Below are 27,849 nucleotides of genomic sequence, written 5' to 3'. Positions count from 1 at the left end.
GCGAGATTTGCGAGAGCGGCGAGCGAGATCTTAAGAGGGGAGAGAGGGGAACAAAAATATATGTATTTATACAATTTTCTCTGCTTTATACAATTAGAAACAAATTTTATACACTTGTGTTTGTATAAAAAGTGAGGAAGCGAGCGAGAGATTGGAGGAGAGTGGCGAGCGAGATATTTGGGAGAGAGGCGCCTGGCAATTTTTTCCAAACGTTTGCTATGAAGCACAATTAAATCAAACCCTAGCTACTCCATTTATTTTAGGTTATTAGTTTGCTATTATATACAATTTTTTCCCTAAATAATATTGAGCAGGGAGTCTATAATATGATATTAAAGTATGATTAAAAAACGTTTATGTAGTTTATGATTGAATATACTTAAAACCATCATAATACATTACGCACACGCTTCCACACGCGCGCTTCAAATAAATATCACTCACTTTTTCCTATGATTCATATTACAAGATGAAATTTGTACTGAAGATTTAAATTTGACTATGAAATTTATACAAAGTATAGCCACCCCAAATCTACCTGAAAAAGAAAGTTGTGATAAGTTTGACGATCAACCTAAAAATAATTCAAAACTATATTGATTTCTCTAAATAATAATAGATTTCATATATCAAGGTACTCAATTTTAATATAAAGAATTGAGGAATATGAATTGATTGACTGTCTACCATTTTATTTCAAGATTGACATTTTTATTCAGGATACTGTGTTTGGTACATTTTTTTTTAAAAAAAAATTGGTTAAATAATTTTTTTTACTTTTTAAAAGGAAAATAAATCTAGTAAAACTAAAATATTAAATTAATTTCTTAGTAAAAATAGGTAAAATAAGTTCAATAAATGATATTCCGACTAATTGTCTCCTCCCTGGCCTCTAAAACCCACATAGCCCTTATTCCTACCACCCACCCCTATACTCACCCCACCCTTGTAATGTTTGCCTAAATTTATAAATATTTTTAGAATAATATATTCTACTTATTTATTTTATCAAAATACAAGAAAATAAATAGGAAAATTGTTTATTTTTTTTTGAAAAAAAAATTTAAATATAAAAATATGTTCCTTCATATCAAACACATCCTTAGTTTCTAAATATTAGTTGATGTATATTACTTTAATTAATGTAGTTTTACACATAATTAAATGTATGGTATTATTTCTCAAACATTTTGAGTAATCGAAATTAAAAATTACTTTAATGTATGAGTATATAGTAATTAACATATACTAATAACATTAGTCAAAATATGAAATTGACCCCACACTATAATAATATACAAAAAATTATTCAATTACTTTTTTCAACATTTATGTGGCATATTTAAATTCTAGATTCGAGTAAAGTTGCCAATCATGTAATATTTATTTTTCATTTTTGTATGAAATTTGCTATATAATTTAATCCCAAGAGGAAAAAAAAACTTGGGAGCTGGTATTGAGTCAACTTCCATATTCCTAGGAGATACTGGATATTCCTAGAATATGTATTTATTAAAAAAAAAGATTGTGTCATCAAATTATTTTTTTATAATGTTTGTCAATATTAAATTGATTATTACATGTCTCACAAGTCACAATCAATTACAATTCACACAAAACAAGGTGAAATATAAAGTCATGTTCCAATTAAAATTACAATTACATTTAGAATTAAGTCATGTCCTAATTGAACTCTTCTTAATAAAATATTTGTTAATTAGACACTTTTAATTTTTTAAATTTTTAATTTTTTTATGCGTATTTTCATTCATATAATTAACCACATAAAATATGTCATTTCTTTAAATTGAGGAATTTTCACATATAATCACTCAAAAGAACTTAATTATACTCCATAACTATAGTTAACTAATTACAATTTGTAGTTACAAGTTAGAGGAAGGAGAGAAGTGAGCGAGATTGGGAGAGAGGTAAGAGAGGACAGAGAATGGAAAAAGGCGAATTGTATATGTATATATGTCGAACTATATATGTATATTTGTCAAATAATTGTATATATGTATCTGGTATACATATGTATTAGTATATTTGGAGAGGGATATTGGGAGAGGGAGGAGAGAGGCCAGCGAGAGAGCGCAAATAATGGATAGAGCCGAACTGTACATGTATAATAATTGTATATAGTATACATATGAATTTGTATAACTAGCGAGCGAAATTGGGAGAGAAGGAGAGATGGGAGTGGATTGGGAGAGGAGGAGAGAGGCGAGCGAGTGAAAGCACAGAGAGTGGAGATAGACTAATTGTATTTGTATATCTGTCATATAATTGTATATATACATATGAATATTTTATTTCTGTGTATATATGTATAGGTGACGTAATTACAGTTAAAAGTAAGCTGCGAGCCATAATTAATTCAAAATAATACTATATTAGCTAATTAACTAGTATATATTTGCTTATCCGCGTAAATTTTCCTTAATTATAAGCATCAACCTCACATAAAAAATGCCTTTGAGTTTTATATCTTATTGAGGCGAATGCTTATAATTAAAGAAAATGACATAGTTGACTTGAAACTACCAGTTAGTTCGAATATTTACATGAAATGTTCTGACAAGTCTAAGGAATCGATGATGTATTAAGCCAAATATAAAGTAACAATTCTTTAGTATAGTTAGAAGACTTTACCCCATAGGACGTGTCTGCAACTATTTGTATTCTGCTTAGTCAAAAGCTTAAATAATATTAGTACTAATTTTATAATTAAGGTGCATTGAAGATAAGTGTTAGACCAATCAGCTTCTTGATTAAGACTCAATTAAACAAGCAATTGAAAATTATAAAGTCAGAAATCAAATACATGAAATTTATCTTGCGTATGCAATGATCACATAAAGCATATACCAAGATTTCGTAATTTTAGAAATTTAATATTCTCTAATTTTGGTTAGTGCTAATGCATGTTTGCTAATCTTCAATTAAAAATTAATTTCCATTTTGCAACAAATGATAAGAGATAGTCAATGTTGTGATCAAATAAAAGGTTTTTGTGATACTTCTATAGCATGTTTAGTTCTTTATTTAGGAATTTGATTTCATCTAATCCAAAATATATAACTAATGCCTCTTTTTAACTACAAAAGAAGTCCAAAATACATCAAGAGAGCACAAAGTTGGAAAGAGTTAGTACCTTTGGCATTTTCAAGAATGTATATATGATGTATCATATAGACGTGAATCCATGATCTAGAGTCGATCAGTACAAAATGAGCTTTTTTTAAAAAATAGGAATGCATGGTTCGAGTTGAAACATAAAAACTCGCCCATGTTCTTGGGCATTTTCAAGAATATATGATGTGTGTGTAGATATGAAATTATGAATCCATGATCTAGAGTCGGTCAATACAGAATGAGTGTTTGTTTTAATAGGATTGCATAGTATGAGTTGAAACATAAAAACTCGTCCCGTGTTGTTGGGCATTTTCAAGAATGAATGATGTGTGTGTAGATGTGAATCCATGATCTAGAGTCGATACTGTTTTATTTTAATAGGAATACATAGTTTTAATTGAAACATGAAAACTCGTCCCGTGTTCTTGGGCATTTTAAAGTATGTATGATGTATATAGATGTGAATCCATGATCTAGAGTCAATCAGCTCGGAATGAGTATGATTTTCTCATATGTATATGTAAAAATGCACATTTTCAGTTTACTTTTTGGAATATGGATTATACATAGTTCGAGTTGAATGCAATGTGTTCATTTGAACCAGAAAACTCTCCTCCGTTAATGCACGAGTTGATCTTACATTTTGTGATTGTTGCAGAACTTACATTACTGAAGAGGAGTGGCAGAGTCTGGAGGAGAGTGATATATCGAAAATGGAAGGGCAAGGAACAGTACAGTCTCCGATTTCTTCAGTTGTTGCAATAGCCATAACCGGGAACAAGAATAGCAGATATGTGGTGAAATGGGCGTTGGAGAAATTTATTCCAGAGGGAGAAACGCGCTTCATGTTGCTACATGTCCGCCCTGAGATCACCGCTGTTCCAACTCCTAGTAAGTTTTTGACTCTAGTACATCTTATGTTGAAAGTAGTTCTGCAACATGCCTTATTAATTAGTCTAAACTCGTAAGTTGTTACTTTTTTTTCTTTCTAGTGGGGAACTTGATTCCTATTGCACAAGTAAGAGAAGACGTAGCGGATGCTTTTAGGAAGGAAGTTGAATTGCAAGCAAGTGAAAAACTTCTTCCGTACAAGACAATGTGTAGTCGGAGACAGGTACAAGTAGGAGTTGTTCAACTTGAATCAAATGATGTTATAAATGCAATTGCAGGGGTAGTATCTAAATGTTCTATCAACAAGCTTGTTATCGGAACCTCAACCCCTGGCCTATTTTCAAGGTACCAATAATCGAAATCTATATGTCTTGATTGACATTTCTATATTGCGATTAGCATACTATTATGTGACGCGATGATGTGATAACTTATTGAATGATTCACAGGGGAAGAAACTTATCTGCAAGTATATCAGAAACAGCTCCAACCTTTTGCACAGTTTATGCTGTGTCAAAGGGAAAACTGTCATCAGTGCGGGCCTCGAGTACAGAAAACAACAGATTCCTTATAGATGATAATAGTGATACAAGTAGTTCATCTAACAATTCTACAAGCCACAGCTTTAGCTCACAAGGAGGTATAAACTTCTTATTCACATATTTCTTCATTTTCCTAGACGTTAACGAAGGATACAATGAACTAGAGTAAAACAAGGCGATCACATGATGAAACAAGAAGCAATTGAAAATAGTATATGCAGGACCGGATATCCTCCTTGTTTCATTGCCACAATTGTAATATCTTGTTCTTTAATTCTCAGAGAGGACGGATCACAGCTCAACTTCACCTGCTTCATACTCTCATATGTACTCTCCTTCTCATCAACTGCAACGTTATCAATCTAAATCTCCAGTGCACCAGGCTCTCCAGACACTTCTCCATAAAAGAACAAACTTCAGCGAAAACATTCAATCTAGAAGTTCATCTGTCGATATTGGAGAAGCATTTCAAGCTCTTTCAATTAAAAGCAATACTCCTTTTCATAAAAGAGCAATTTTGGATGAAGTCATCCTTCCTAGAGCTCTATCTGTTGCTATTGGAGAAGCTGATGATGAAAAAAGTTGCTATTTCAGTAGCTCGGGAATCACTGATCTCTACAATCGTGCTTCAAGTTTCAAAAAAGCGAAAGTCGACAACCAATTATGGTCAACAAGTCAGTATTCTACCTCAGATGTTCCAACAGATTCTTCATCTGGAAGTCAGGTGATCATATTTTTCTTTTATTTAACATGCAGTGCCATATGCTCACTTTGCTTATATGAGAAGCTTCTTGGTTCCACAGTTTTACGCATAGTTCTATAAGTTAGTAGAAATCTTACAGGCTACAGCAAACCTCCTGTTGCCATAGTTTCATGAATTGCTACTGAAGACTTTGTATATGTGCAGGTTAACATCAATTATGACCTAGAAAAACTGAGAATTGAGCTCAGACATATTCAAGGGATGTATGCAATAGCCCAAACTGAGGCGATAGATGCTTCTCGGAAGGTAATTTTCATTTAAAACTGAATTTGTGACAAGTAGTACTCCCAAATACTATTACTCTTTTTATTAGAAGGATGAAATCAATAAGCATTTTTGCCTGTTTCATGTATATATGGGATAATTTGCTTATACTGTGCTTTTTCTCAGTTGAATGACTTTCAGAAGCTTCGAGTAGAGGAAGCAAATAAACTTAAGCAGATAAACCTTAAAGAGGAGGAAGCGAAAGAATTGGCAGAGCAAGAGAAGTTGAAATGTGAAGCAGCAAAGAAGGAAGCTGACTATGCAATGGAATGCGTTGAAAGAGAAGCTGAGCAAAGAAGAGCAGCAGAGAGCATTGCCAACCGGGAAGCTAGAACGAAAGAAAAGCTAGAGAAATCATTGGCACTACCTTTGCATCACTACCAGGAATTCACGTGGGAAGAGATTGTGACGGCTAGCTCATCATTCTCCGAGGATCTTAAGATAGGAATGGGATCATATGGAATGGTCTACAAGTGCTATTTGCATCATACACCTACAGCAGTGAAAGTTCTTCATTCAGCTGAGGCTCATATAACTAAGCAATTTCAACAAGAGGTACGCAAAATCTCCGAACAGAGAAAGAAGTTAACACGAATAACTAAAATAAGCTTTGAGTAATGTACATGGCGCATTAGCTTCAGCCAACTTTAGTTGTGATTCCACTGCTGCCACTCAAATTTGTGTGAGTTAAACTAACTATATCCTTTTTCTGGCTATTTCCACAGCTTGAAGTATTGAGCAAAATTCATCATCCTCACTTGTTATTTCTTCTCGGTGCATGCCCTGAACGCGGTTGCCTAGTATATGAATACATGGAGAATGGAAGTTTGGAGGATAGGTTGACAAGGAAAAACAACACACCTCCACTTACATGGTTTGACAGGGTTCGCATAGCGTGGGAAGTTGCTTCAGCTCTTGTTTTCCTTCATAACACGAAGCCAAAACCAATCATACACCGTGATTTAAAGCCAGCTAACATACTCCTTGATCACAACTTAGTGAGCAAAATTGGAGATGTTGGTCTTTCAACAATGGTTCAGTCAGACTCTTCCTCAGCGATGACTGCGTATAAAGACACGAGTCCAGTTGGCACACTTTGCTATATAGATCCTGAGTATCAACGGACAGGATTAGTCTCTACAAAATCTGATGTTTATGCTTTTGGGATGGTCATATTGCAGTTGCTTACTTCAAAAAGAGCCATAGCTTTAGCCCACATGGTAGAAATGGCTACCGAAGAGGATAAACTGGTGGAGTTGCTGGATCAAGAAGCCGGTGAATGGCCTCTTGAAGAGACAAAGGAACTGGCTGTACTTGCTCTAAAATGCACTGAACTTCGACGTAGAGACAGACCTGACCTGAAAGATGAAGTTCTCCCTATTTTGGAGAGATTTAAAGAGGTCGCTGATAGAGCTCGACATTTGAAATGTAATCAACCTCCACCTCCTAGCCACTTCAAATGCCCCCTACTCAAGGTACACTTATGTTGATTGCGTAAATTGCTTAATAGTAATCTACATTATGCTGTTATGCATGTTACAAAAGTCTACTTCCTGCTCTTTGCTTCATTTACTAAAAGAAAATTCTACTACAGGAAGTGATTCAGGACCCCTGTGTTGCGGCTGATGGATACACTTATGACCGGAAGGCAATAGAGTCGTGGATCGCGGACAATGATAATTCACCAGTTACAAATTTACCATTACCACATAAGCACCTGCTTCCAAATTATGCACTTCTCTCTGCTATCAAAGAGTGGAAGTCAGGGAAACATTGACACAACTTTTAGCTATATTCTTGAGTTCCTTCGAGACAGCTATATGCTTGTACATGCAATTACTAGTGTTAGTTGATAGATTAGTCTACCAGATACATTCATTTAGTATTGTTTTCCCACAAGAATCCCTGTACAGACTTTAAAACATCTGATTGAAAATTAAAAAAATCGAGGCAAATTCAGCTTACTGATCGATGAGCTACAATGTAAAACAGTTTTTGTAAAGAATCCCAAATTATTGCTTGAAATGTTAACTAGATGTTAACATAAACATAGAAATGTATATAACCGGATACTCATTCTCTTGTTTTTTTCCAGCTTATTCAAGTAGGTTATAATACTTCAACAAACTATCGAACACAAGGAGAAACTTTTCATTTATAAACTGTAATACTTAATTTGAAGAACCAGATACAACAGTATCTGAAACTGAAGCGATAGACACATTCCCTGTATATCTACTGGCCTACATTACTCAGTTTGCTTCCTATCCAGTATGGATTGTCGAACAAATGATAAACTGACGGTAATGGCAACTTCTCACAAGTCCTACCTTTTACCGTTAACTCAGCTTTACAAGGCATGTAAAGAACCAAATACGGTAACTGATTATTCCCTTCACTTGTCATAAGAGAAAGCACACTAAACGTAAACTCAAGAGAAGTAAGTCCCGGTGAACTACAAATCATTTCTCGAATTGCACATGAAGTTGGTTCACGTCGATCAATGCAATACTTTCGGCTCCAAGAAGAGCAGTCATTTTCCAATACAAAGACATCAATATGATGTGAATCACTGACTGAAGAGCCAACCAGATGTAAATTCCCGCGAACGCATCCACAGTAATAATGTTCATTCATTTTAGGCAATTGATAAGAGTGGATAATTTCCTTATCAATATCAAAATAACAAAAGCTATTTACCCCTTTAAAGATCCAAAAGATAGCTCCACTGAAGAAAACTCCCTTACATTGTCCCAAATTGCTCAAAAATGATTCTGGAAACTGGACTCGTGATCGCCTCCATGAGTTGGTATCCGAAGAGTATATTTCAATAGGGAGACAATACCATACGCTCGAGAACTGGATCCCAACATTTATAACTTTGTAATGAGGCGATATCGAATGATCAAAGGCCAAACTCATGTCTAGTGACCCCACATTTGGACTTGGAAGAGTATGGAATTCCTTTGTAGTTGGATTACACACAATGTACTCATCGAATAGCCTCTTACGACAAAGAAGTAAACCACCACAACAATTCAAAATTACAACATCATCAAAGGGATCATCATTCATTATGAAATCAAAGAATCTAACAGAAGACTTAGATTTTGTTTTATCAGGATTGTAATGACAAGGGTGATCGAGAAAAGGCGACTGCAGAATGAGTGCAGGTGGGAAGGAATCAGGCTTCCAGAGGTAAGAAAAATGGTGATCGTAGACGAGAGCCATCCAACGTTTCGAAACAAGTTTGAACCTGAAAAGAGGCCTTGCAGGAAGGAGTAGTAAAATTTTGGTTAAAAGATCATCACTACCTTCAATTTTTTCAGCACTATAAGACATGTTGATATGTTTGTATATACAGAATATATCTATTCAAAAACTTACATATATATAATGAAATGGGAAGGATGAGTTCAGTCTCCAACAAGAGACTTTCAATATTCTCATCACAACATTTAATGGATTACAAAAAATGAAGAGTCCATTAATGTGCACAAAACACAATTCATTTTGTCATTACTTTTTCAAGTTGCAATAAAACAATGTAGAGCACTTTTTTAAAGCATCTAATGCTCTAAAAATACAGAGTTGTTATATGAAGATTCACAAGCAGCAACAACGCCAGTGACAGAGTCAGAATTTTCAATAAGGGGTTCAAATAAAAAAGTAAACACACGAACAAGTCGAATGAGGTTCGACAACTACTATATATACCTAGAAAAATAACTTCAACCATGCATAAATAGTACTCTATCCATTTCAAATTAATTGAATTGTTCAGATATTTTTCAAATTAACTTAATTGTTCAATTTTCAAGACTACTTTTAGTATTGGAATTAGTTATATAGTTAACCTTTAGTTATTTTAATTTTAAATTTAACAATAATTAATAAGGGTGAAAATGGAAAATTATACCTAATTTATGTCTTAATTTTCTCCTATTAAAAGGATGTGAAACACCTCAACAGTTCAATTAATTTGAAATGGAGGGAGTAATATTTTTCGTTGAACCCCCTAACAATATGTTGGTTACGCCCTTGACATTAACAACAAATTCAATATAATCCCACAGGTGGAATGAAGATTCACAAACATGATCTCAAATTGTTAATGGCAAAAAAACTCATCTTTTTCAACAAAATAAGGTACCATTTCCTTATGTTCCTCATAACTCATAAACACATACGATGAATAAGGGTAAATATACTCTATATGTTAGACGGTGAGGGCGTATATATATATATATCAGATCTAAATCTCAAAATTGAGGGGTATTTTGCCATTTTTTCCTTTATATATTCACGAATCATTTTTTTTTCAAAAGCTGCAGCAGACAGAAAATAAATATCATTACTCATTCTACTTGCAACAAAACAATCAATAACTTCTTGCAAGGCAAAAAACATGATTTTAGAATTGCTAATGAAAAAAAAAAAACTCTTCTTTTTCTACAACAATAGCGAGAGCCGCAATTTCCTCCATTTCAATTTGTTTGCTATACTTTTTTTTAAGACCATTTAGAAAAGAATTTTTTTTTCCTTTTGACAACTCTTTAATTTCAGTCTTTCAGATGAAATATTTAATACACAAAAATATTGATACATTGTGCACTTTAGTTTAAGATAACATGATTCAAAATTCTTTTTTACTTTCTTAAATTTCGTATCAAATCCAGACAAACAAATTAAAATAAAAAAAATACATAAAATTGATGAATCAACGTCTTAACATTAACAACATACCTAGTATAATTGTACAAGTAGAATCTAGGAGGAAGGGGTGTATCTATACCTTATCCTTGGTACCCTTAACACATATATATACATAAAATTAAAATTCTAAACCTAGATAAACTAATTTACTTCCGTCCTTTAAAGTTTATACCTGAAGATGACTTTGCAACCTAAACTAGTGAGACCAGGTAAATTCAATATTTCAAGTATATATCTCTTTCGAATAACATTCTACATATTTCATAAGAATGTAACTTTAATTAAATCACTACTATAATATTTCTAGATCAAGCCGAAATATATGCAAAATGATAATTTTAATAATAAGATAAAAATTTGTCATATTTTGCATGAGAATAATCACGTTGAGAGAAAGAAAAAAATTGTCATATTTTGTAGGTTACTATATTTTATTCCAACTAATATCATTAAGATTTTTTTTTATATTATCAAATCAGTCAAAAAAAAATATTTATAGGTTACTATATTTTATATCTATAACAAAAAATGTGTGTATTGTAACAATTTTAGATTGAGAGAAAGGAAATTGATGTTTTTAGTCCTTGAAGTGTTGATAAGTTTTTTATCCTTGGAGTACATTATTAGAATGAATAACATATATTTTATCTTTCAACCTTTGAAACCTTACAAATTTAACAAATATTAATTTGTAATTATTTATGCGGAAAAGGGCCTAAAATATCCATGAAATATTGAAAATGGTACAAAATTATCCTTCATCCACCTATTGATGTATTAGCTATATGATTTAATAGATGTAATATTTTGTTCCATAAAATTGTGTATCGAACACACAATTTGGGCAATTCTGTTTGATAAAACGTTTTATTTGATATTAGAGTATTTAAAAATAGAATGTTGTTTACATAATTCATTATGTTGTGTATCTAATACATTGTATAATATATGTATTAATGTGCTCTTTTTATTTTTATTTTATAGGATACATAACTGCAAGATCTTCTTAGTTTGTCTCAAACTAAAAAAACTTTTGATAATAACATTTATGTATCACCATATATGAATGTGACACATACTTATGTGACACTTTAATGTATCATGTAAGTTAATAAGCATCAAAAGCATTGTTGTTTGTCAAGACCACTATTAAGTAGCCATGACATGTTGTTATGTATCATTTTCTTAGTTGTCCATCTAAAAAAGAAAAAGACAGTATTGACATATTCAAATATGATTTTTTTAAGAAAAAAATTACTTAAATACACAACTTAATTTATCATATTTATCAAGATTCCTACCATTTAATTTTTTTTATAAAATTCCTATTTTCCTCGCTCTCTCCTAATCTCTAATATATTTCTCCAACTCTCCACCCACATCGCTTAATTTCCCCAAAATCACGCCAACAATAACACTTAACTTCATCAATTTCAAATTTTAAATAAGTTGAAAAATTTGTATTCAAACTTATTAGCATTCTTCACAAGCACGCTTTATCAGTAGGAATGAACAAAATTTCAACGACGATTCTGCTCTCACGAATAATCAAGAAGTCAAACCAATATTTAATGCCGGTATGAAGGCAATTTATTTCACAATTGAAGCCAAAACAATTCAAGTTTGATAATTTTGTCAACCTGGAGGAAGAAATACAGTTCTTGAGATGGACTAATTCTACCGATTATTCAATGTCTTCAGTTTCTCCTAGCAATTGGTAGATTAGTCAATCTCAAGAAATTTATTTATTTTTCCCTATAGGTCACTACAATTAGCAAACTTGACTTGTTTTTTGCTTCAAATATGAAATAAATTGTGTCCATATCCACATTAAATGCTTGTTTGACTTTCTGGTTATTCACGAGGGCATAATCGTCACTGAATATTTGTTCATTCTTACTGATAAAGACGTATTTGTGAAAAATACTGATATGTTTAAATACAAAAAATTTTACCTTATTAAGAATTTGAATTTGATGGAGTTGAGCATAATTTTGGGGAAATTAAGTGATGTGGGTAGAGATTTTGAGGAATGTATCGGGGATCAGGAGAGAGAGAAAAAAATAGGAATTTTTATAATTTTTCTAAATGGTAGAATAAAAAATTGATAAATTAAATTGTTTAGTTAAGTAAATTTTTTCATTATATATCTGTATGTTAGGTTACATGTTTTTGTATGTAAATAAATCAGAAATATAATATGTTTATGGTGGAGAATTTTAAGTTTTCTGCTTTTATGTACACTTGATAACTGATTGGACGCGAATCATTTTTCCATAATGTGTAAAAAAGAAACATTTTTTTTTGGAGATAAAAACATTTTGTTATAGAAAAATTAATAAGATAAATTTGGAGAAAATATAGAGCAATTGGTACCAAATTGATGAAACGGAAACGAATTGATACATGTAAACTTACCGAAAAAAGGTGAGAATTTAAATAAAATTCCTTCACTATTAACTAGGGATTTTGAATTCGAGTGACAAGGATGAAGAATTTGTTATGGATCCACCTTATCTTTGTTAGTACATCTATCTAACATGAATCTATGTGGATAAATTTTGAATAAAAGAGGAGATAATACATAAATTTTAATTAAAAAGTTTCTTTACGAGGAAGACTTGCTTTTATAAACCAACAAAAATAAATATAAAAAAGGTGGATGATTATCTTAACTGATTCCCCAAATTATTCTTACAAGTAATATTAGACCTTTAATAAAGTTAACATGATTCTCTCGCCATTTTGTTTAATTTGACCTTTATTTTCAAAATAATTTTTTCATTTTATGTGTTTATTTTAGTAAATTAAGAGAGTTTTTACCCCTCATATTATCCATTGTATCAAATAACAACATAAAATAGTAATAATCAAATATAGAATTTTAAAACATCATAAATAAGATTAGTTTTGTAAAATACGTCTTTACTTAAATAATTTTAAAAAAAGTGTGACACATCAATATAAGTCAAATAATATTATATGAATAGACTATATGAATAGAGAAACAAATATTTAATTACTTTAAGAAAAACAAAGAAAGAAATCAAATGAAAGGGTTTATAAATAAATACCTTATCCTTCGTATACATAAGTTTGTAATGTAATCAAGTTCTACAATATAGTTAATTATTTTCCCATTGAAAAAGTTTAGAGTTTTAATATCTTTTTTTAATTTATCGTTTGAACATTTAACGTGTAATTAAAGTCATAAATTGAAATAAAAAAAGAGATCTGTATGATTTTTTTTTGAATACGTTTTGACATATTATCAAAATTATTAAATTTGCTACAGAAAATTAAAAGTAGAATCTCACCTTCGACCAATGGAGTTTCAAGAATAACTATATCCTTGCTCATAAGATGTAAATTGTTGCTTCAAAGATCTCCTACTTATACTTTAACTTTTTAGGGTAAATATATATATGGATCTCTCTATATCTTTTTCCTTTTCTTTTAGGCATATCATTCCTTTTATAATGGTGTAGTGCATGTTTATTGTGTAAATTATTCTCGAGGACTACATAGTCACGAGAAAATTCATTCTATAATTTCTCGCACGAAATTTCACGCCTTGAATTTTTGTTTTGTCTGGTGAGCCACACCAGGCTTCTTTCTCGTGTTCTGGAGGACCCCACACTCACGAGAAAATTCATTCTATAATTTATCCCACAAAATTTCACGCCTTGAATTTTTGTTTTGTCTAATGAGCCACACCAGGCATCTTTCTCGTGTTCTGGAGGACCCCACACTCACGAGAAAGTTCATTCTATAATTTCTACCACGAAACTTGAATTTTTGTTTTTGTCTGGTGAGCCATACCAGGCATCTTTCTCGTATTCTGGAGGACCCCACACTCACGAGAAAATCATTTTGTTTTGTGAGCCACGCCAAACATCCTTGTAATGTTCTCGAAGACTCCACACTCAGGGGCAGAGTTACAGTTGCTCCAGGGTGTCTAATTGGATACCCTTCGTCGGAAAATTTAATTATATATAGAGGTCAAATCTTACTTTATATTGATAGATTAAGTATTTTGGACACCCTCAAAAACACTATTGAGTTGTAGCTTAGTGATAAAAGTGCGTACAATTTGTACACAATACCAAGTTCGAATCTTAGCAATAATATTTTATATATTTTATTTAATATGGTCTAATTTAAAACGGTTACTTAATTAAAAAATGAAATAATTTTCAAGTGACAGGCACTAGCTTAGTGGCAATTGTGTGCAAAGTGTGTGTGACACAATGGTTCAAATCCACATGGTTACATTTTTTACCTCTCTTTATTTGGCTTTACTTTGAACACCCTTCACAAATTTTATGTTTACGGCACTGTCCATACTCCTATATTTTCCCCTCATAGATCACACCTTGAGCTTTTGTTTTGTTTGGTCAGCCACACCAAACATCCTTTTCGTGTCCTTGAGGACCCCACACTCACAAGAAAACTCATTATGTAATTTTCCCTAAGGAACTTCACACCTTCAGTTTTTGTTTGGTGATTCATTTTGATGTACCGCGGATTTATGGTACTTATCATGCTTTAAACTTGAAGTTTTGCATGTGTCTTAAGTATTTGTTGGAATTTTGCTCGTGTTATGCACGAAAATAGTTTTTCGACAAGTTGGGATAAAACAGGCTGAAGCATCAACTTATAAGGTTGGACGGCTTCACCTACGAGTCGTAGGCTTCTCTATGAGCTGTAGGGATGAATCAGAATGCAATGATGGTTTTTAGAGCTAAACATTTGGAGATGAGACTGAACTATGATCCGTAGGTCCAAGTCGTAGGAAAGATCAAAGATTTTGAGCTCCACTACTTGGAAGACGAGAAGTCAGGAGAGTTGTGCAAAGTTCTACAGATCGTAAGAAATCACCCGTTGAAAAGTTGAGATTTTACCAAGAAGGTTATTTTGACGGAAGGTTTCTACGAGTGTAGGACCAATCCGTAGAAGAAATATCGACTCCTATTTTTCCTATGTTTCCTTTTCCGATTTTGTTTAGGATTATATGTTTATAAATAGTCGTTTAATTATCAATTTAACTGTTAGACAACTAGTATTTTGAGTTTGAGATTTGAAAATTATTTTGGCAAACACTTTTCCATTTAATTCTTGAATTATTGGTTTATAATACATCTTTTTTTCATCAATTAAAGATTCTGAATTTCAATTGCTTTAATTGCAAGTTCATGATTTATTTTAACATTCTTATTGTGAATTGTGATAACTAGCATGAGTCACGAGGAATTGACAATGTAGACCTAATAAATAGTAATTTTTGAATAAGTCTTTATGCATGTATTGTTAATCTCTTCGCTTTAACTGACTTTTAGTAGCTTGAACCACCTACGTCATAGCTAATCTGGAGTCAAGGGTAAGCTTTAGTAAAGCACATACCCATAAACCGACCAAGTTGCCTGGTGAAATTTTTTTGGTCGACAGCCATTTAGGAGATACCTAAGTTACTGATTTTGCACGTTAAACCTAAACAATGTCACTATTATAGGGTTTACTGCCTTAATTGAGGACCAATTTAACTTATTAATGCTTATATTTCCCAAACCAATTAATCATATATTTAATTTTATAATAACGTAGCATTACATAAAATTATGTTGATTTTATACAAATTTTATCGTGTTAAGAGCTAGTTACATCCTATCTGGAGTTGTATGTCGATCTGTTCAATTTGGATTTAAAGTTTATTGGTTTGACTTATTGATTATCAATTTGTAGAAATGTTAAACCGTTATAGAATCATTAAGATATTGACTTACCGGTTATTGGTATATCAATTATTGATCATTATCGGTTTATCTATCGATTTAACCGTTAAGATTTGACACACAAAAATATTGAAAAATCACTTGGAAACAAGGGGACAAACCAAATAAACAATGCACATGAGTTCACAAGTTGTATCTTGCTCAAAAGCAAATACTTTTACACTGTAGAATAACCAAGAGTTAAAGACAATCTAAAATAAAAGTAGGAAACTGGACTCTAAGTCAATGATTTTATATAACAAATAGTATAAATATAATTATTTAATTTACTATAGAGTTATCGATTAACCGTCAAGAAAAAACTTCAAACCGTTAAGAATTCATAACCCAATAACAAAAAAAATCAAAACCGACATCAAAACTGCTAAATCAATAAGTCATTACTGATTAACTTATATTTTTTTTCGATTCAGGTTATTGGATTCGGTTCGATTTTAATCTACCCTAATCTTATTCCTATTCATTTTCAAATTACAAAAATACCTTAAATTTTTTGGTGTAATCCGAATAATCCTAAAACATCCTGGAACTTCTCAACCGATCTCGAGTATATACCGCAACATCTTTATACATTGCGTCTTGGTTTTGGATACGTCGCGTAAAGTAACATCTCGATACGTTGCGTAAATTGATGTATCCAACCGATACATCGCGTAAAATGATGTATCTGACTAATACATTACTTAAAGTAGATATTTCTTTTAATTTTTTTCAAATGATAGGAAATTTTTATACAATATAATAAAGGGAAAAGGGTCTGATATACCCCCAACTTTGTCATTTAGAGCTGATATACCTCTCGTTAAAAAAGTGGCTCATATATGCCCTTACCGTTATACAAACGGCTCACATATACCCCTGCCGTTACAAAATGGCTCACATATACCCTTTATTTAACGGGAATTAAAAAATTAGTTTTAAATTTATATTTGTTACTTCTAATTTTTTTTAAAAAATTATTTAGGGGTATATATGATTCTTTAAAAAAAATTAGAAGTAACAAATATAAATTTAAAACTAATTTTTTAACTTCCGTTAAATGAAGGGTATATGTGAGCCATTTTGTAACGGCAGGGGGATATGTGAGCCGTTTGTATAACGGTAAGGGCATATATGAGCCACTTTTATAACGAGGGGTATATCAGCTCTAAATGACAAAGTTGAGGGGTATATCAGATTCTTTTCCCTATAATAAAATAAGTTATGTATTTAGATATTTTTCTCTAGAATGAAATATTAAAGAGTCGACTAGGGCTCATCATTGACCTTGTCAACTTAATCAAAAAATGAAACTTCCTAAGCAATCTTTACCTATATGTTTGACATATTATATATGCATCCATCATCTGCAATTCTTGCACAACACAAACAAAACTTACTACTAAAAATGCAAGGCATTAAACTCAAGATCCAAAAAATTTCAGATTTAGTGCAGCCATCATCAGCTCGAATAGTTATTTCGATCGATGATCTATTGATTGAAATTCTTTTACGCGTACCTATAACATCCCTTCTCTGTTTCAAAACCGTATCTAAACGTTCATGAAACTGGAAATTCTAAAATTCATGGTATAAGCTTAGCTTTTGATCCTCTCAAGTCTCCTCATTACAAAGTTATATGTGTTCGCGATTCTGTTTCGTCTCCTCAGCATTATCAGATTGAAATCTACTCATCTCAAACAGGTTTGTGTATTGCATATGTAAAAACAAGAGAAAGTGCATAAGTAATCCCTAGACTATCAACAAAATTTCAGAGACACACCTTATTAACTAAACTAAGGTCCTATTACCCCTGAACTTATTTTTTGTTTGTAATTTTGTGCACCTTTTTGACTTATAACATCCAAATATCTCTCACGCGCCTCAATTGTGTGGAGAATGTGCCACGTAAGACAAAAGGTGTATAAAATTGCAAAAAAAAAGTTCAAAGGTAATAAGATTTTAGTTTAGTTAGAGTGTCCCTGAAATTTCGATCATACTCTAAGAGTTACTTATGCATTTTTCCTAAAAACAATAAAGTAACTAACTAAACTCTACCTTTCTGTCACAAAGTAGAATGTAAGATGTATTTTTACTAACTTACACGAAGCATATGATAAAAAGTAGTTGTGTTATTTTATTTTATTTTTTGTTAATAAAGTTTAATGACTACACGTGAAATTAACTCGAAACAGGGCCATGGAGACTATCAGGTGATCCATTCATTGCTGATGTTAATTTCTCCAAAGGAGTTTATTGGAATGGATCAATTTATTGGATTAGTACTATTGGAAACTTGACTTTTTTATATTTCAATTTTGATTTTGAGAGCTTAAGAATAATGCCAATGCCACATTTTCCAGATGATCAAGGAACAACTATAACATATTTTGGTGAATCTTTTGGCCATTTGCATCTCACAAAAATTTCATTTTACACAATTCGATTTGATGTATATGAGATGAGAAGGGACGATTCTGAATGGTTTATTAAGTACAAGGTTGATTTTGAACATCCTTATGATCATGAGTTGAAATATTATAATTTTGCGATAATATCTCTGGTTCGAGGTAAACGAGAAGAGGATGCATTTTTTGTTCTGGCAGTTGTTAATGATGATAAGGTAATGAAGTACAATTTTATAAACAAGACCTTTGAGAAATTATGTGATTATGATGTTGAAGATGAACAAGTTTTTTATTGTAGTACAATTGGTGCTTTTGAGTATATTGAGTCTTTATGTTGTGTTTGAATCATTTGCATTCCTCTTATATTAGTAAAAACTCATAAAATTGTTTGTTTTCTTATGTAATATTTGGTTTTTGAGTATATAGTGCATCTTCATGTTACTTATAGTTTCGTATATGGCTACTGAACTTTACCATAGTACTATAAAGTCACAAAATTAAATTAAAGTTAATGGGGAAGTTTGATTATTGTTGAGAGAGAATTATTCTTAAAGGTTCTTTTTAGCAAATTGAGAGAGTTTTATTACCTTTTTTCTATATCGTTCTTAATATCTATATAAAATAGTAGTTGTCAGATTTAGAATTTCAAAATATGATTAATTCAATAAATTATACCTCTAATTAAAACTTAATTGACATAAACGAAGTAATTATTTTTAAAAAATATAATTCGATTTACTTAACCGTGTTTAAAAAATTAGTACTATATACTATAATATTTTTTTATTTTTCTATTCTTTTTCAGAGACTTCTATAACAAATTTCACATCAAATTGCAAATTGGTACACAGACAAATTAGACCATTGCTTTACATACATTCATACAATAAACAGTTTTCAAATTTTCAAGAAACATATCTCATTTTTATGCATACAATATGTAATAACATACACTTTATAAATATTGAAATATTTATATAACATACAAGTGGATTCTCTTTTGCTAATGAATTAAAGTAAAAATATGTTTTAATTAGAAAGAGTAGTCAGAATTCAATATCTAAACAGGAGTAATTATTTTGTACTAATATTATAGTATAGTATTATTTTAGCATTATAATATATATATATATATATATTGTATATTGTATATATAAATATATGCTTAAAAAGCGAATAGAATATAAAAAAAAATTAAAATACATACACGCTATACTCGATCATAACTACCATAATATTGAAATTTTATATCAAATAATTCGATATCTATATGATAATTCGATATCTACCGTATCAATTTTTCTGTAATCTTTGTAATTTTATTTCCTTTTTAAAAATCCAGAAAATCAATACATTATCTTTTTCAAATTCATTTGGGAATATTCCTTCCTTTTAGAAAAGAAAAGTATTTTTTTAGTTTTTTAATATTAGTTTTAATTTTAGCCATTATAGGAGGAGAAAGGCTCAAAATAATCCTTCATCTTTAGGTTAAGACTCAAAGTGATCCTTGAATTTTCATATGAAGCACTATAGTTCCTCATGTTTGTAGTATTGGTGCACTTTTGATCCTATCCTAAAATTTTACTTATTTTTTAACATTAATTTTGTCCAAAATTTATATGAGGAATGTCTAATCGTTTTTTATATATTTAATAGAAATAATAATTCTACCTGAAAGAAGGTGATAAGAAAAACACTTAGATATTTATTCACTAGAAATATCACTGCATTTAAACTAAGAACATCTTAACATATGACTTTGCAGGAAAATAAAAAATTGTACTATTGCACGTGAAATTATTGTGATGAACCTTTCGACTTTACCTGCAATACAATTTTTACTAAACAAACAAAGTGTTTTTCTTTTAACATTCTTTGACATGGAGTTGTTATTTCTACTAAATATATAAAATGACAATTGAACATTCCATACATAGGTTGAATAAATCAATAAAAAAAAAATAGGTAAAATTTTTAAGAAGAACCAAAAATACACCAATATTACAAACATAAGGGGCTATTAGTGCTCTATATGAAAACTCAAATCACTTTTGAGCCTTAAGCCAAAGAATGATGGACTATTTTGAGAAGAGTCGAAGTAGTGTAAGCTTCAAAGTCATCTGATAAAACGGCGTCGTATTACCTTTCCGACGCCATAGCCAAACAGCATAGAAAGCTTCACGCGAAGCCTTCACCAGTTCGACAACAGCAATAATCGAAGGATCCGATTGAAACAGACCCGATTGTGTGTACACATTTTCGGGTCGACCCGTTATGGCTGCTACGGAATCCAAAAAAGTGAACTCCGAGAACCCGGCGGCGGCAAAAACCGGCGGCAAAGTGTGGTTTTATTCTTTGCTTCTCACTTTACAGTATGGTGCTCAGCCGCTAATATCCAAGCGTTTTGTCAGGTTCAAATTATACTTCAATTCAATTTTTTATCTAATTGTCAGTTTTTTTTAATTGTAGAATGCAATTTAATTCTCTGAACTAATTAATTTGTATCTCAATTCATGTTGAAGTATGCAAGTTTTTTTTTTTGATGTAATTGTGGTTGTACTGTATACTAAGCATTATATATGTTCGTTCATATTGGTATTTAACACTAATGAAGATAAGGGAAGAAAATTATCGAAGAATATCTCCGCCTTTACTGGTAATCCAAAGAATTCTTCGAAAAATCATAAAGGATAGAGACTACACACTAATCCTATTTATATACTAGCTAAACAATGGATTTAAAGAATGAAAAAAAGTCTCACATCGGTGGTTAATGAGATGGGTGGACTCCTTATAAGAGATGGGTGGACTCCTTATAAGGCTCGGGCAAATCCTCCTTTCTTTGAGCTAGCTTTTGGGGTATGAGTTAGGCCTAAGACCTAATTTCACATGGTATCAGAGCATGACTCATCTCAGCTGATGTTGGGGCCCCCAAAATCAAAATTGTCCACGCACCTGATGATAAGCACTGGGCATGAGCAAGGCCCATCTCAGATGATGTAGGGCCCCCAAAATCAAAATTGTCCACGCACCAGATTGTAAGCACTGGGCGTGAGGTGGGGTGTTAAAGAATGACAAAAAGTCTCACATCGGTGGTTAATGAGATGGGTGGACTCCTTATAAGGCTTGGACAATCCCCCTCCTTTTGAGCTAGCTTTTGGGGCGTGAGTTAGGCCTAAAACCTAATTTCACAGTTGTCAAATAAGCAAAGGTCTTGCCGTCTTGGAAGCATTATGGTTTATGGGTACATTTTGAGATTGCATATATATAGATTGATAAACAAGAATGATTGTGAGGTATGTGATTATTAAGAACGGATAATTAGGAGATCATCTTGTGATATTCACATTAGGAGGGCTATCCAAGTTGGGGTCAAGAGGAGATTGAGGATCTTTTCTCAGAAATAGATGATGGGGAAGGAGGGAACTTACCTTAACAAAAAAGTGATTGGGGAAAGGACGGAGAATTAATAATATGGGGTGGGAGTTGGCAGCAAAGTATTTTATGGTTAAATTGTATTACACGGAGTTGTCAGGTTGGTAGGCAAGTCTCAAATGAAGTTGCTTTGTTTGCTTCGGTGTTCTGTACGAGACGCCATCTGATAGTATGAGAAAGAGGAGAATGATATTTGTGAGATGGTGTTGCATGTACAAAGACTTTGGACTCTGGAGACAATTAGGCAGGTTACGAAACTGTGGACCTTTGCATTCTCATTGTTTAGCATGTAGTGGTTGTTACGAACAATAGTAGAGGAATCTATCACCAGCTTGTAGACAAAAGAAAATTGGCTGAAAGAAAGCAACACGGGGAACATCATCATTATGTTTTGCTTATGAAATGAAAGAAACAGAAGATTATTTCAGATAATAAGAATGACGAGGAAAGAGTTAAAAGATCATTTTTCTTTCACTTGTATTTTTGGTCTAAAGAAAGAATACCATATTGTAGACTTAGTCGGGAAACTCATATATACCTATTGATGACCCAGATTGTTATATGAACAACTTGTACATACTGTTGACACTTGGTGTGCATTTATCGATTTATCAAATGAAGTACAATATATACATAATAGAAAAATATTGTTGGTCTTGTTCTGCTTTCACCATTCTTCATCCTCTTTCTGGTTGAATTCTTGTTGGGAGCTGAACTCCTCTTAAATGTTGGGTTCTTCTTCTGGTGTGACACAATACTTCTAGCACATGACTCGTGAATACGTCTCACTTAGTTAATTCTTACTTCTTAGTTGCAGCTTACCTTGACTAAAAGGACTTTCTGAACCAACAGTAGATACACAAGGGTTACGACTTACATATCATGTACCATGTGGGAGCGTAAGAAATTGTCTTTCTTAATAATGTGCAGAAGGTCAAAGGCAATTCGTCATATATCACATTGGTGTGAATAAAAAACCAAGTTCTAAAATTAGAAGAAAATTGTCTTGGTTGTGATGTTACTCCCAGTCTCAGTTATATCGAATCAGCCCCGATAAGGCGCCTAGAACTGGTTTAGCTTTTCCAGTCCCAGGAGCTTTGAGCTGGCTCAACCCCATGGAGATGCGGGGATCAATTCCTTAGGTAAATATCCAGTTAGGGATGGTCCCACATCCAATTGGGATGGCTCGATGAGCAAGCAAAGCTTTGTGCAAGAATTTTATCAATTTCTTAGATGAAGTTGGATATATAAACGAAAAAATAAACTCAAATTGAGATAAGTCCCTATGGGTTGCCTTGTTTCCACCTTTTCCCGGTTTCCTCCTTGTCTCGACGAAGTTCTTTATTATGTGTATTTTGTTACTTCTTGTTATCTTGGTAAATGACATGCTATATGCTTAACCTTTCACATAAATTGTTTGGTGATAAATGTTTTCTTGTTTAGATTTATACTATATGACAATAGTATTTCCTGTTCTGTTCTTCCTACAGGCGTGAAGTGATAGTTACTTCATCTGTTTTAACATGTGAAGCAGTTAAGGTAAATACTTTTTTCTCTGCATTATTTTTCACTCCATGGTTGCACATATTTACTTGCATATACCTTTCAACTTTTCAGGTTATTTGTGCTCTTGTTCTCATGGCAAAAGAAGGCACTTTGAAGAAAATTTACCTGGAGTGGACCTTATTTGGCTCTTTGACTGCATCTGGACTGCCTGCTGCTATTTATGCACTACAAAACAGCTTATTGCAGATCTCATATAAAAATCTTGATTCACTCACGTTTTCAATCTTGAACCAAACAAAACTGTTCTTCACAGCCTTGTTTACTTACATAATTTTAAGGTATGCTTTTCTCGTAACTCATGACCACGCAAGTTAGTATGTAGATCCGAAATGTTTTCTATCCGTTGACAGTAATGATCGTTACCACTTTGTCTTAGACTTGTTTTGAAAAGATCATCCACCAAGTGTATGTTTGGTTATCTTTGGCAACCATACTAGTGCTTAGACTGATAGGTCATTTGGTAACAAGGATAAGGGATTATAATCCTAGGGATAAAACGGGAGTTTTGTGACCTATAGGTCACAAGTTCGAGTTGTGGAATCAAACCACTGATGCTTGTGTCAGGGTAGACTGTCTACACTATAACCCCCCCCCCTTGAGATGCGGACTGTGTGAGCGCTGGATTCTTCGTTCACTGGACTGCCCTTTATTCTATCTTATGCTAGGTAGAATATTTACTTCCGGGATTAGCTATCTCGAGATATTTTATACCACAATTGTGATATCATTTTAATACCACATTCTGTATGGGATAATAAGAAATCCCGGACAAATTTGTGAATATGCAACATTTTCCCTTCTCCAAACTTTTCTCCAAAAGACTTTTAAGAAAGCCAAGGTAAGAATTAAAAATTAAAGTTATCCAAGCTATCTAGTTTAAGCTAGCCACATGATTGATATCATACCCGTATATCCCATTTTTTGTCCAATCAACCAATCATCTACTGATAAAAGTATTTCCACTGAATAATCTTCTTGTTATCTGATCCCTGTATTATAATCCCAGAATAACTTGTTTGCACACCAAATGACCCCTTAGTATCTCAGATACCTGATATGGTAATATTTATTAGATCATGGCCGTCAAACAGATCTTGTAAACATTATCTGTTTTTATAAGAACTTTTCTCTTACACATTCTCTGTTTTCGTGCAAGCTGTTCTTACATCATCTGATTCACTTAGCTGGCTAGTTGCTATATTTGTTATCTAAATTAAAATTTTGTGACATTCGAGATCTCTGTGTCGGTAGAACCATCTCTTGTTTTAATTTTGATTCCTTAAACAATTCAGCAATGAACAGTTTGTAGCTGCAATATCCTGCAAGTGTTCTTGTTAGTTACACTAATTGTGTATCAGGTGAATCCTGAGAGCCTTGTTACCTCAGAATCCCTTCTTTATTTTCTCAGGCAGAAGCAATCCATTCAACAAATTGGGGCTCTTTTCTTGTTAATCATGGCAGCTGTCCTTTTAAGTGTTGGTGAAGGCTCCAGCAAAGCTTCCAGTAGTAGTAACCCCGACGAGATCTTATTCTATGGAATTGTACCAGTTTTGGTTGCATCTGTGCTTTCTGGTTTGGCATCTGCCTTGTGTCAATGGGCATCTCAGGCAAGTAAACAGTGTTATTTTATGGAAGATTCTTTTGAATTTCCTTCATTTTGATATGTTTTTCAGTCTATTACAGGTTAAGAAACACTCATCTTACCTGATGACTGTTGAGATGTCCATTATTGGGAGTCTCTGTTTGATAAGTAGTACTTCCAAGTCCCCAGACGGAGAAGCTATTAGACAGCATGGATTCTTCTACGGATGGACTGCATTAACTTTGGTAAATCAGCATTGCCAATATGCAATTTTATTTTATATGTTTTAATGTTTATCCATGGAAGCTTTTTAAATTGGTATGCAAGTACTCAAAACGTCCAGGAACAGGTATAGCCATGAATATGAAGGTTTCCTGAAAAAACTAATTAGTTTCCTATCTGGGGATATCTTCTATTAATTTACCTGACGTGTTGTTATCATATGCATCTTATCCGCTGGTTAGATCAATTATCATTTTTAATTTGTTTGTTGAAGTTAATAAATTGTTCCATTAGTTAGGCTTTTACATAATTTTTCTTTATAAAAAATATCAAGATGAACTTGAACGATTAAAAAGAATCAAGATGAACTGGAACAATTAAAAGGATCAAAATGAACTGGAACGACAAAAGGAAATCAAGTGGCATGGATTCATTTTCTTTTGTTTTGGAAAAGGAGTCAGATCTATCTGAGGTAAAACTCATGATTTTACGTGATACCTCCACTTCTTTTGTTTCAGATCCCTGTTATTTTAAATGCCGTTGGTGGAATTCTTGTGGGTCTTGTGACTTCATATGCCGGTGGTGTTAGGAAGGTAAGTGTTTGCTCAACTTCTTATGCTTTACAAGTTGCGCGGAAATTGAATGGGCTTGAATTTTTTCTTTTTGCTATTCTTTTATTGCTTCGCCGCCCCCTTGATTCATTTGAGGCATTTTTAGCTCTGTTACATTACTATGACACTTGAAGTGGAGTCCTAGGACATTTTTATTCTTCTTATTCATAATATGTTCTCTTGATAGTTTATGGTGGAGCGGAACAGTTAAATGTATAGTCTATTTTCTTTTCCAAATTTATCTGGTTTTTAATAAGACGAGATTATACAAATTCTGTGCTGCTGAAGGAGCAAATCATCACTTCCCCTTTCCTCCATATGCCTAGTCTTCTTAAAAGAGTCCATCATGCTGTACATTTTGTAAATGTTCCTACCATACTTTTTCTTGGCAATGTTATATCTTACTGCTCGTCTTAAATTGTGCGCAGGGATTTGTCATTGTGTCTGCGCTTCTTGTCACTGCTTTGCTCCAGTTCATCTTCGATGGAAAACTTCCTTCGCCATACTGCCTCGTGGCACTTCCATTGGTTATGATTAGCATAAGTATATACCAAAAATACCCATATCGTGTTAAAAAGAAGCAAATGTGAATCATGAATACACCATATTATGACTCCCATGAATATTTGACAAAATACACAATCAATTCTACTCATCTAACAGGAAAAGAGTGCTTAGAGTTGACAAGTACTTTTAGAGGAGTCCAACTCTACCTCAGAACTGGAAAATTTGAGTAAAAATCTGTTGCTTTACTAGTAGATATATCTGCATTTGATGTACATGGATATTCTCAGCATGATTCCGCGTTGAGTAGCAGATATTGGATGAATCTCTGGCCGGAAACTCCTATATTTGCAATCGGTCTTTCTGAGAAGTCAGAAAGATATGTGGTGCGCAGATTACCAGCTAGTTTGAAGCCGCGAGATGAAGTTTAGTTTGAGCTTGAACTCGGGTGTAAAAAGAAGGATGCTTTCTCTTTTATCGCCTTCTCATATTATATTTGTTGTGTTATTTAGAAACAGAAAGACTGTTAACACCTAATGAGTGGAAATGCTATGTGGAAATTCACTAGAAACTTACTTCATCTCAATTTCTACTTCCCCTTTGCTCATCTTATTTACTGTGAAAGGTGAACTTGGAAAGCTTATCTTATAATTTGTAAATCACGTCATATCATTATTCATAAATTCACCTTTTTCTTCATTTTTGGTTTTACAACCGGTGTCTGGTACCCGTATGGGAGTCTGACTAAATTCAGATTATATCAAGTTGAACAAGTAGATACACGTTTTATATGAGAATTCACATGAGATACTCTCAAACTGATTTGTGTTATATCACGTAAGATGCATATTATGCCTTTTGAAAAGTCCGACCAACATAGATAACTTACAATATGCATCCAAACTCCACATATGCCACAAAGAGTTGTACTTTAATCAGTTCATCAACCAGATACATGAAAACAAGTATAAACTTTGCAGTTAAGATATGGATTGTGTTCTTCGGCCTGGTTTAACTCTATGCTCTCCCTCTTGAGTTTCATCCTCGATCATTTTTCTGATGAAAAGTGCAGACTTTTTCATCTTCCTCCATCCGGATGTCCACGGACTTCTATGCTTGTTGTTCGTCTTCTCGTATTCTTGTTGCAGCTCAGAGTAGTCCCTATGAAGCTCACCCATTTGAATCTTCACATTTTCGAGTTCTTCTCTAAGGGACTTGACCTCGTTCTTCGTTGATGACCATCTGTTTTCCTTGTCTGAGTTATCATCACTCTCTGTAATATCCTTACCATGTACTGCAGCCCTCATCTTCACTTGCTCTGACAGCAAAACCTGCATTATTCTCTTCGAAGTTCAGACGTAAATCAGCATGTCTATAAGGTTTTGATTAGGTGCTGGTATTTATTCTTTACAATCATTGACTATGTGTGGGTGGGG

General features: G+C 32.7%; 5 protein-coding genes across 6 annotated transcripts in view; 3 read left to right on the top strand and 2 right to left on the bottom strand.

Annotated features, from left to right (window-relative positions):
- Positions 1-3,542: 3,542 nt before the first annotated feature.
- LOC107019988 (U-box domain-containing protein 35) lies at positions 3,543-7,630 on the top strand. The gene is made up of 9 exons (XM_027916900.1): positions 3,543-3,577; positions 3,797-4,029; positions 4,131-4,374; positions 4,479-4,669; positions 4,853-5,295; positions 5,479-5,580; positions 5,725-6,153; positions 6,324-7,073; positions 7,193-7,630. The coding sequence occupies exons 1-9, from the start codon at positions 3,543-3,545 to the stop codon at positions 7,373-7,375; spliced, it is 2,610 nt and encodes an 869-aa protein (XP_027772701.1). The 3' UTR covers positions 7,376-7,630.
- A 203-nt stretch (positions 7,631-7,833) lies between these two features.
- On the bottom strand, positions 7,834-8,940 carry LOC107019763 (F-box protein At5g07610-like). Its single transcript, XM_015220137.1, has one exon. It carries the CDS (start codon positions 8,938-8,940, stop codon positions 7,834-7,836), a length of 1,107 nt encoding a protein of 368 aa, XP_015075623.1.
- Positions 8,941-17,611: 8,671 nt separating this feature from the next.
- On the top strand, positions 17,612-18,904 carry LOC107020107 (F-box protein At5g07610-like; the record flags this gene model as incomplete). The annotated part of the gene is made up of 2 exons (XM_027916899.1): positions 17,612-17,789; positions 18,281-18,904. Coding segments are annotated over 2 exons (735 nt in total), but the record flags the coding sequence as incomplete, so codon positions are not given.
- Positions 18,905-20,552: 1,648 nt separating this feature from the next.
- LOC107020458 (CMP-sialic acid transporter 5) lies at positions 20,553-27,064 on the top strand. Its single transcript, XM_015220828.2, has 7 exons — positions 20,553-20,904; positions 23,419-23,467; positions 23,546-23,772; positions 24,903-25,101; positions 25,178-25,321; positions 25,817-25,891; positions 26,338-27,064. Exons 1-7 carry the CDS (start codon positions 20,768-20,770, stop codon positions 26,497-26,499), a joined length of 993 nt encoding a protein of 330 aa, XP_015076314.1. The 5' UTR covers positions 20,553-20,767; the 3' UTR covers positions 26,500-27,064.
- Positions 27,065-27,221: 157 nt separating this feature from the next.
- The window catches only part of LOC107020457 (BTB/POZ domain-containing protein DOT3), a 5,883-nt gene continuing 5,255 nt past the window's right edge, over positions 27,222-27,849 (bottom strand). The window contains exon 6 of one of the 2 annotated variants that reach the window (XM_027917053.1): positions 27,222-27,756. In XM_027917053.1, the coding sequence (XP_027772854.1) occupies positions 27,394-27,756 (363 nt within the window). In that variant the 3' untranslated portion in view covers positions 27,222-27,393. The remainder of the gene's footprint in view (positions 27,757-27,849) is intronic. The other variant, XM_015220827.2, reaches the window with a different exon arrangement.

Source organism: Solanum pennellii, chromosome 5, assembly GCF_001406875.1.
Source record: "Solanum pennellii chromosome 5, SPENNV200".
Classification (NCBI taxonomy): domain Eukaryota; kingdom Viridiplantae; phylum Streptophyta; class Magnoliopsida; order Solanales; family Solanaceae; genus Solanum; species Solanum pennellii.
Note: the sequence above shows the minus strand (reverse complement) of the source record. Positions and strands in the feature narration are given on the sequence as shown.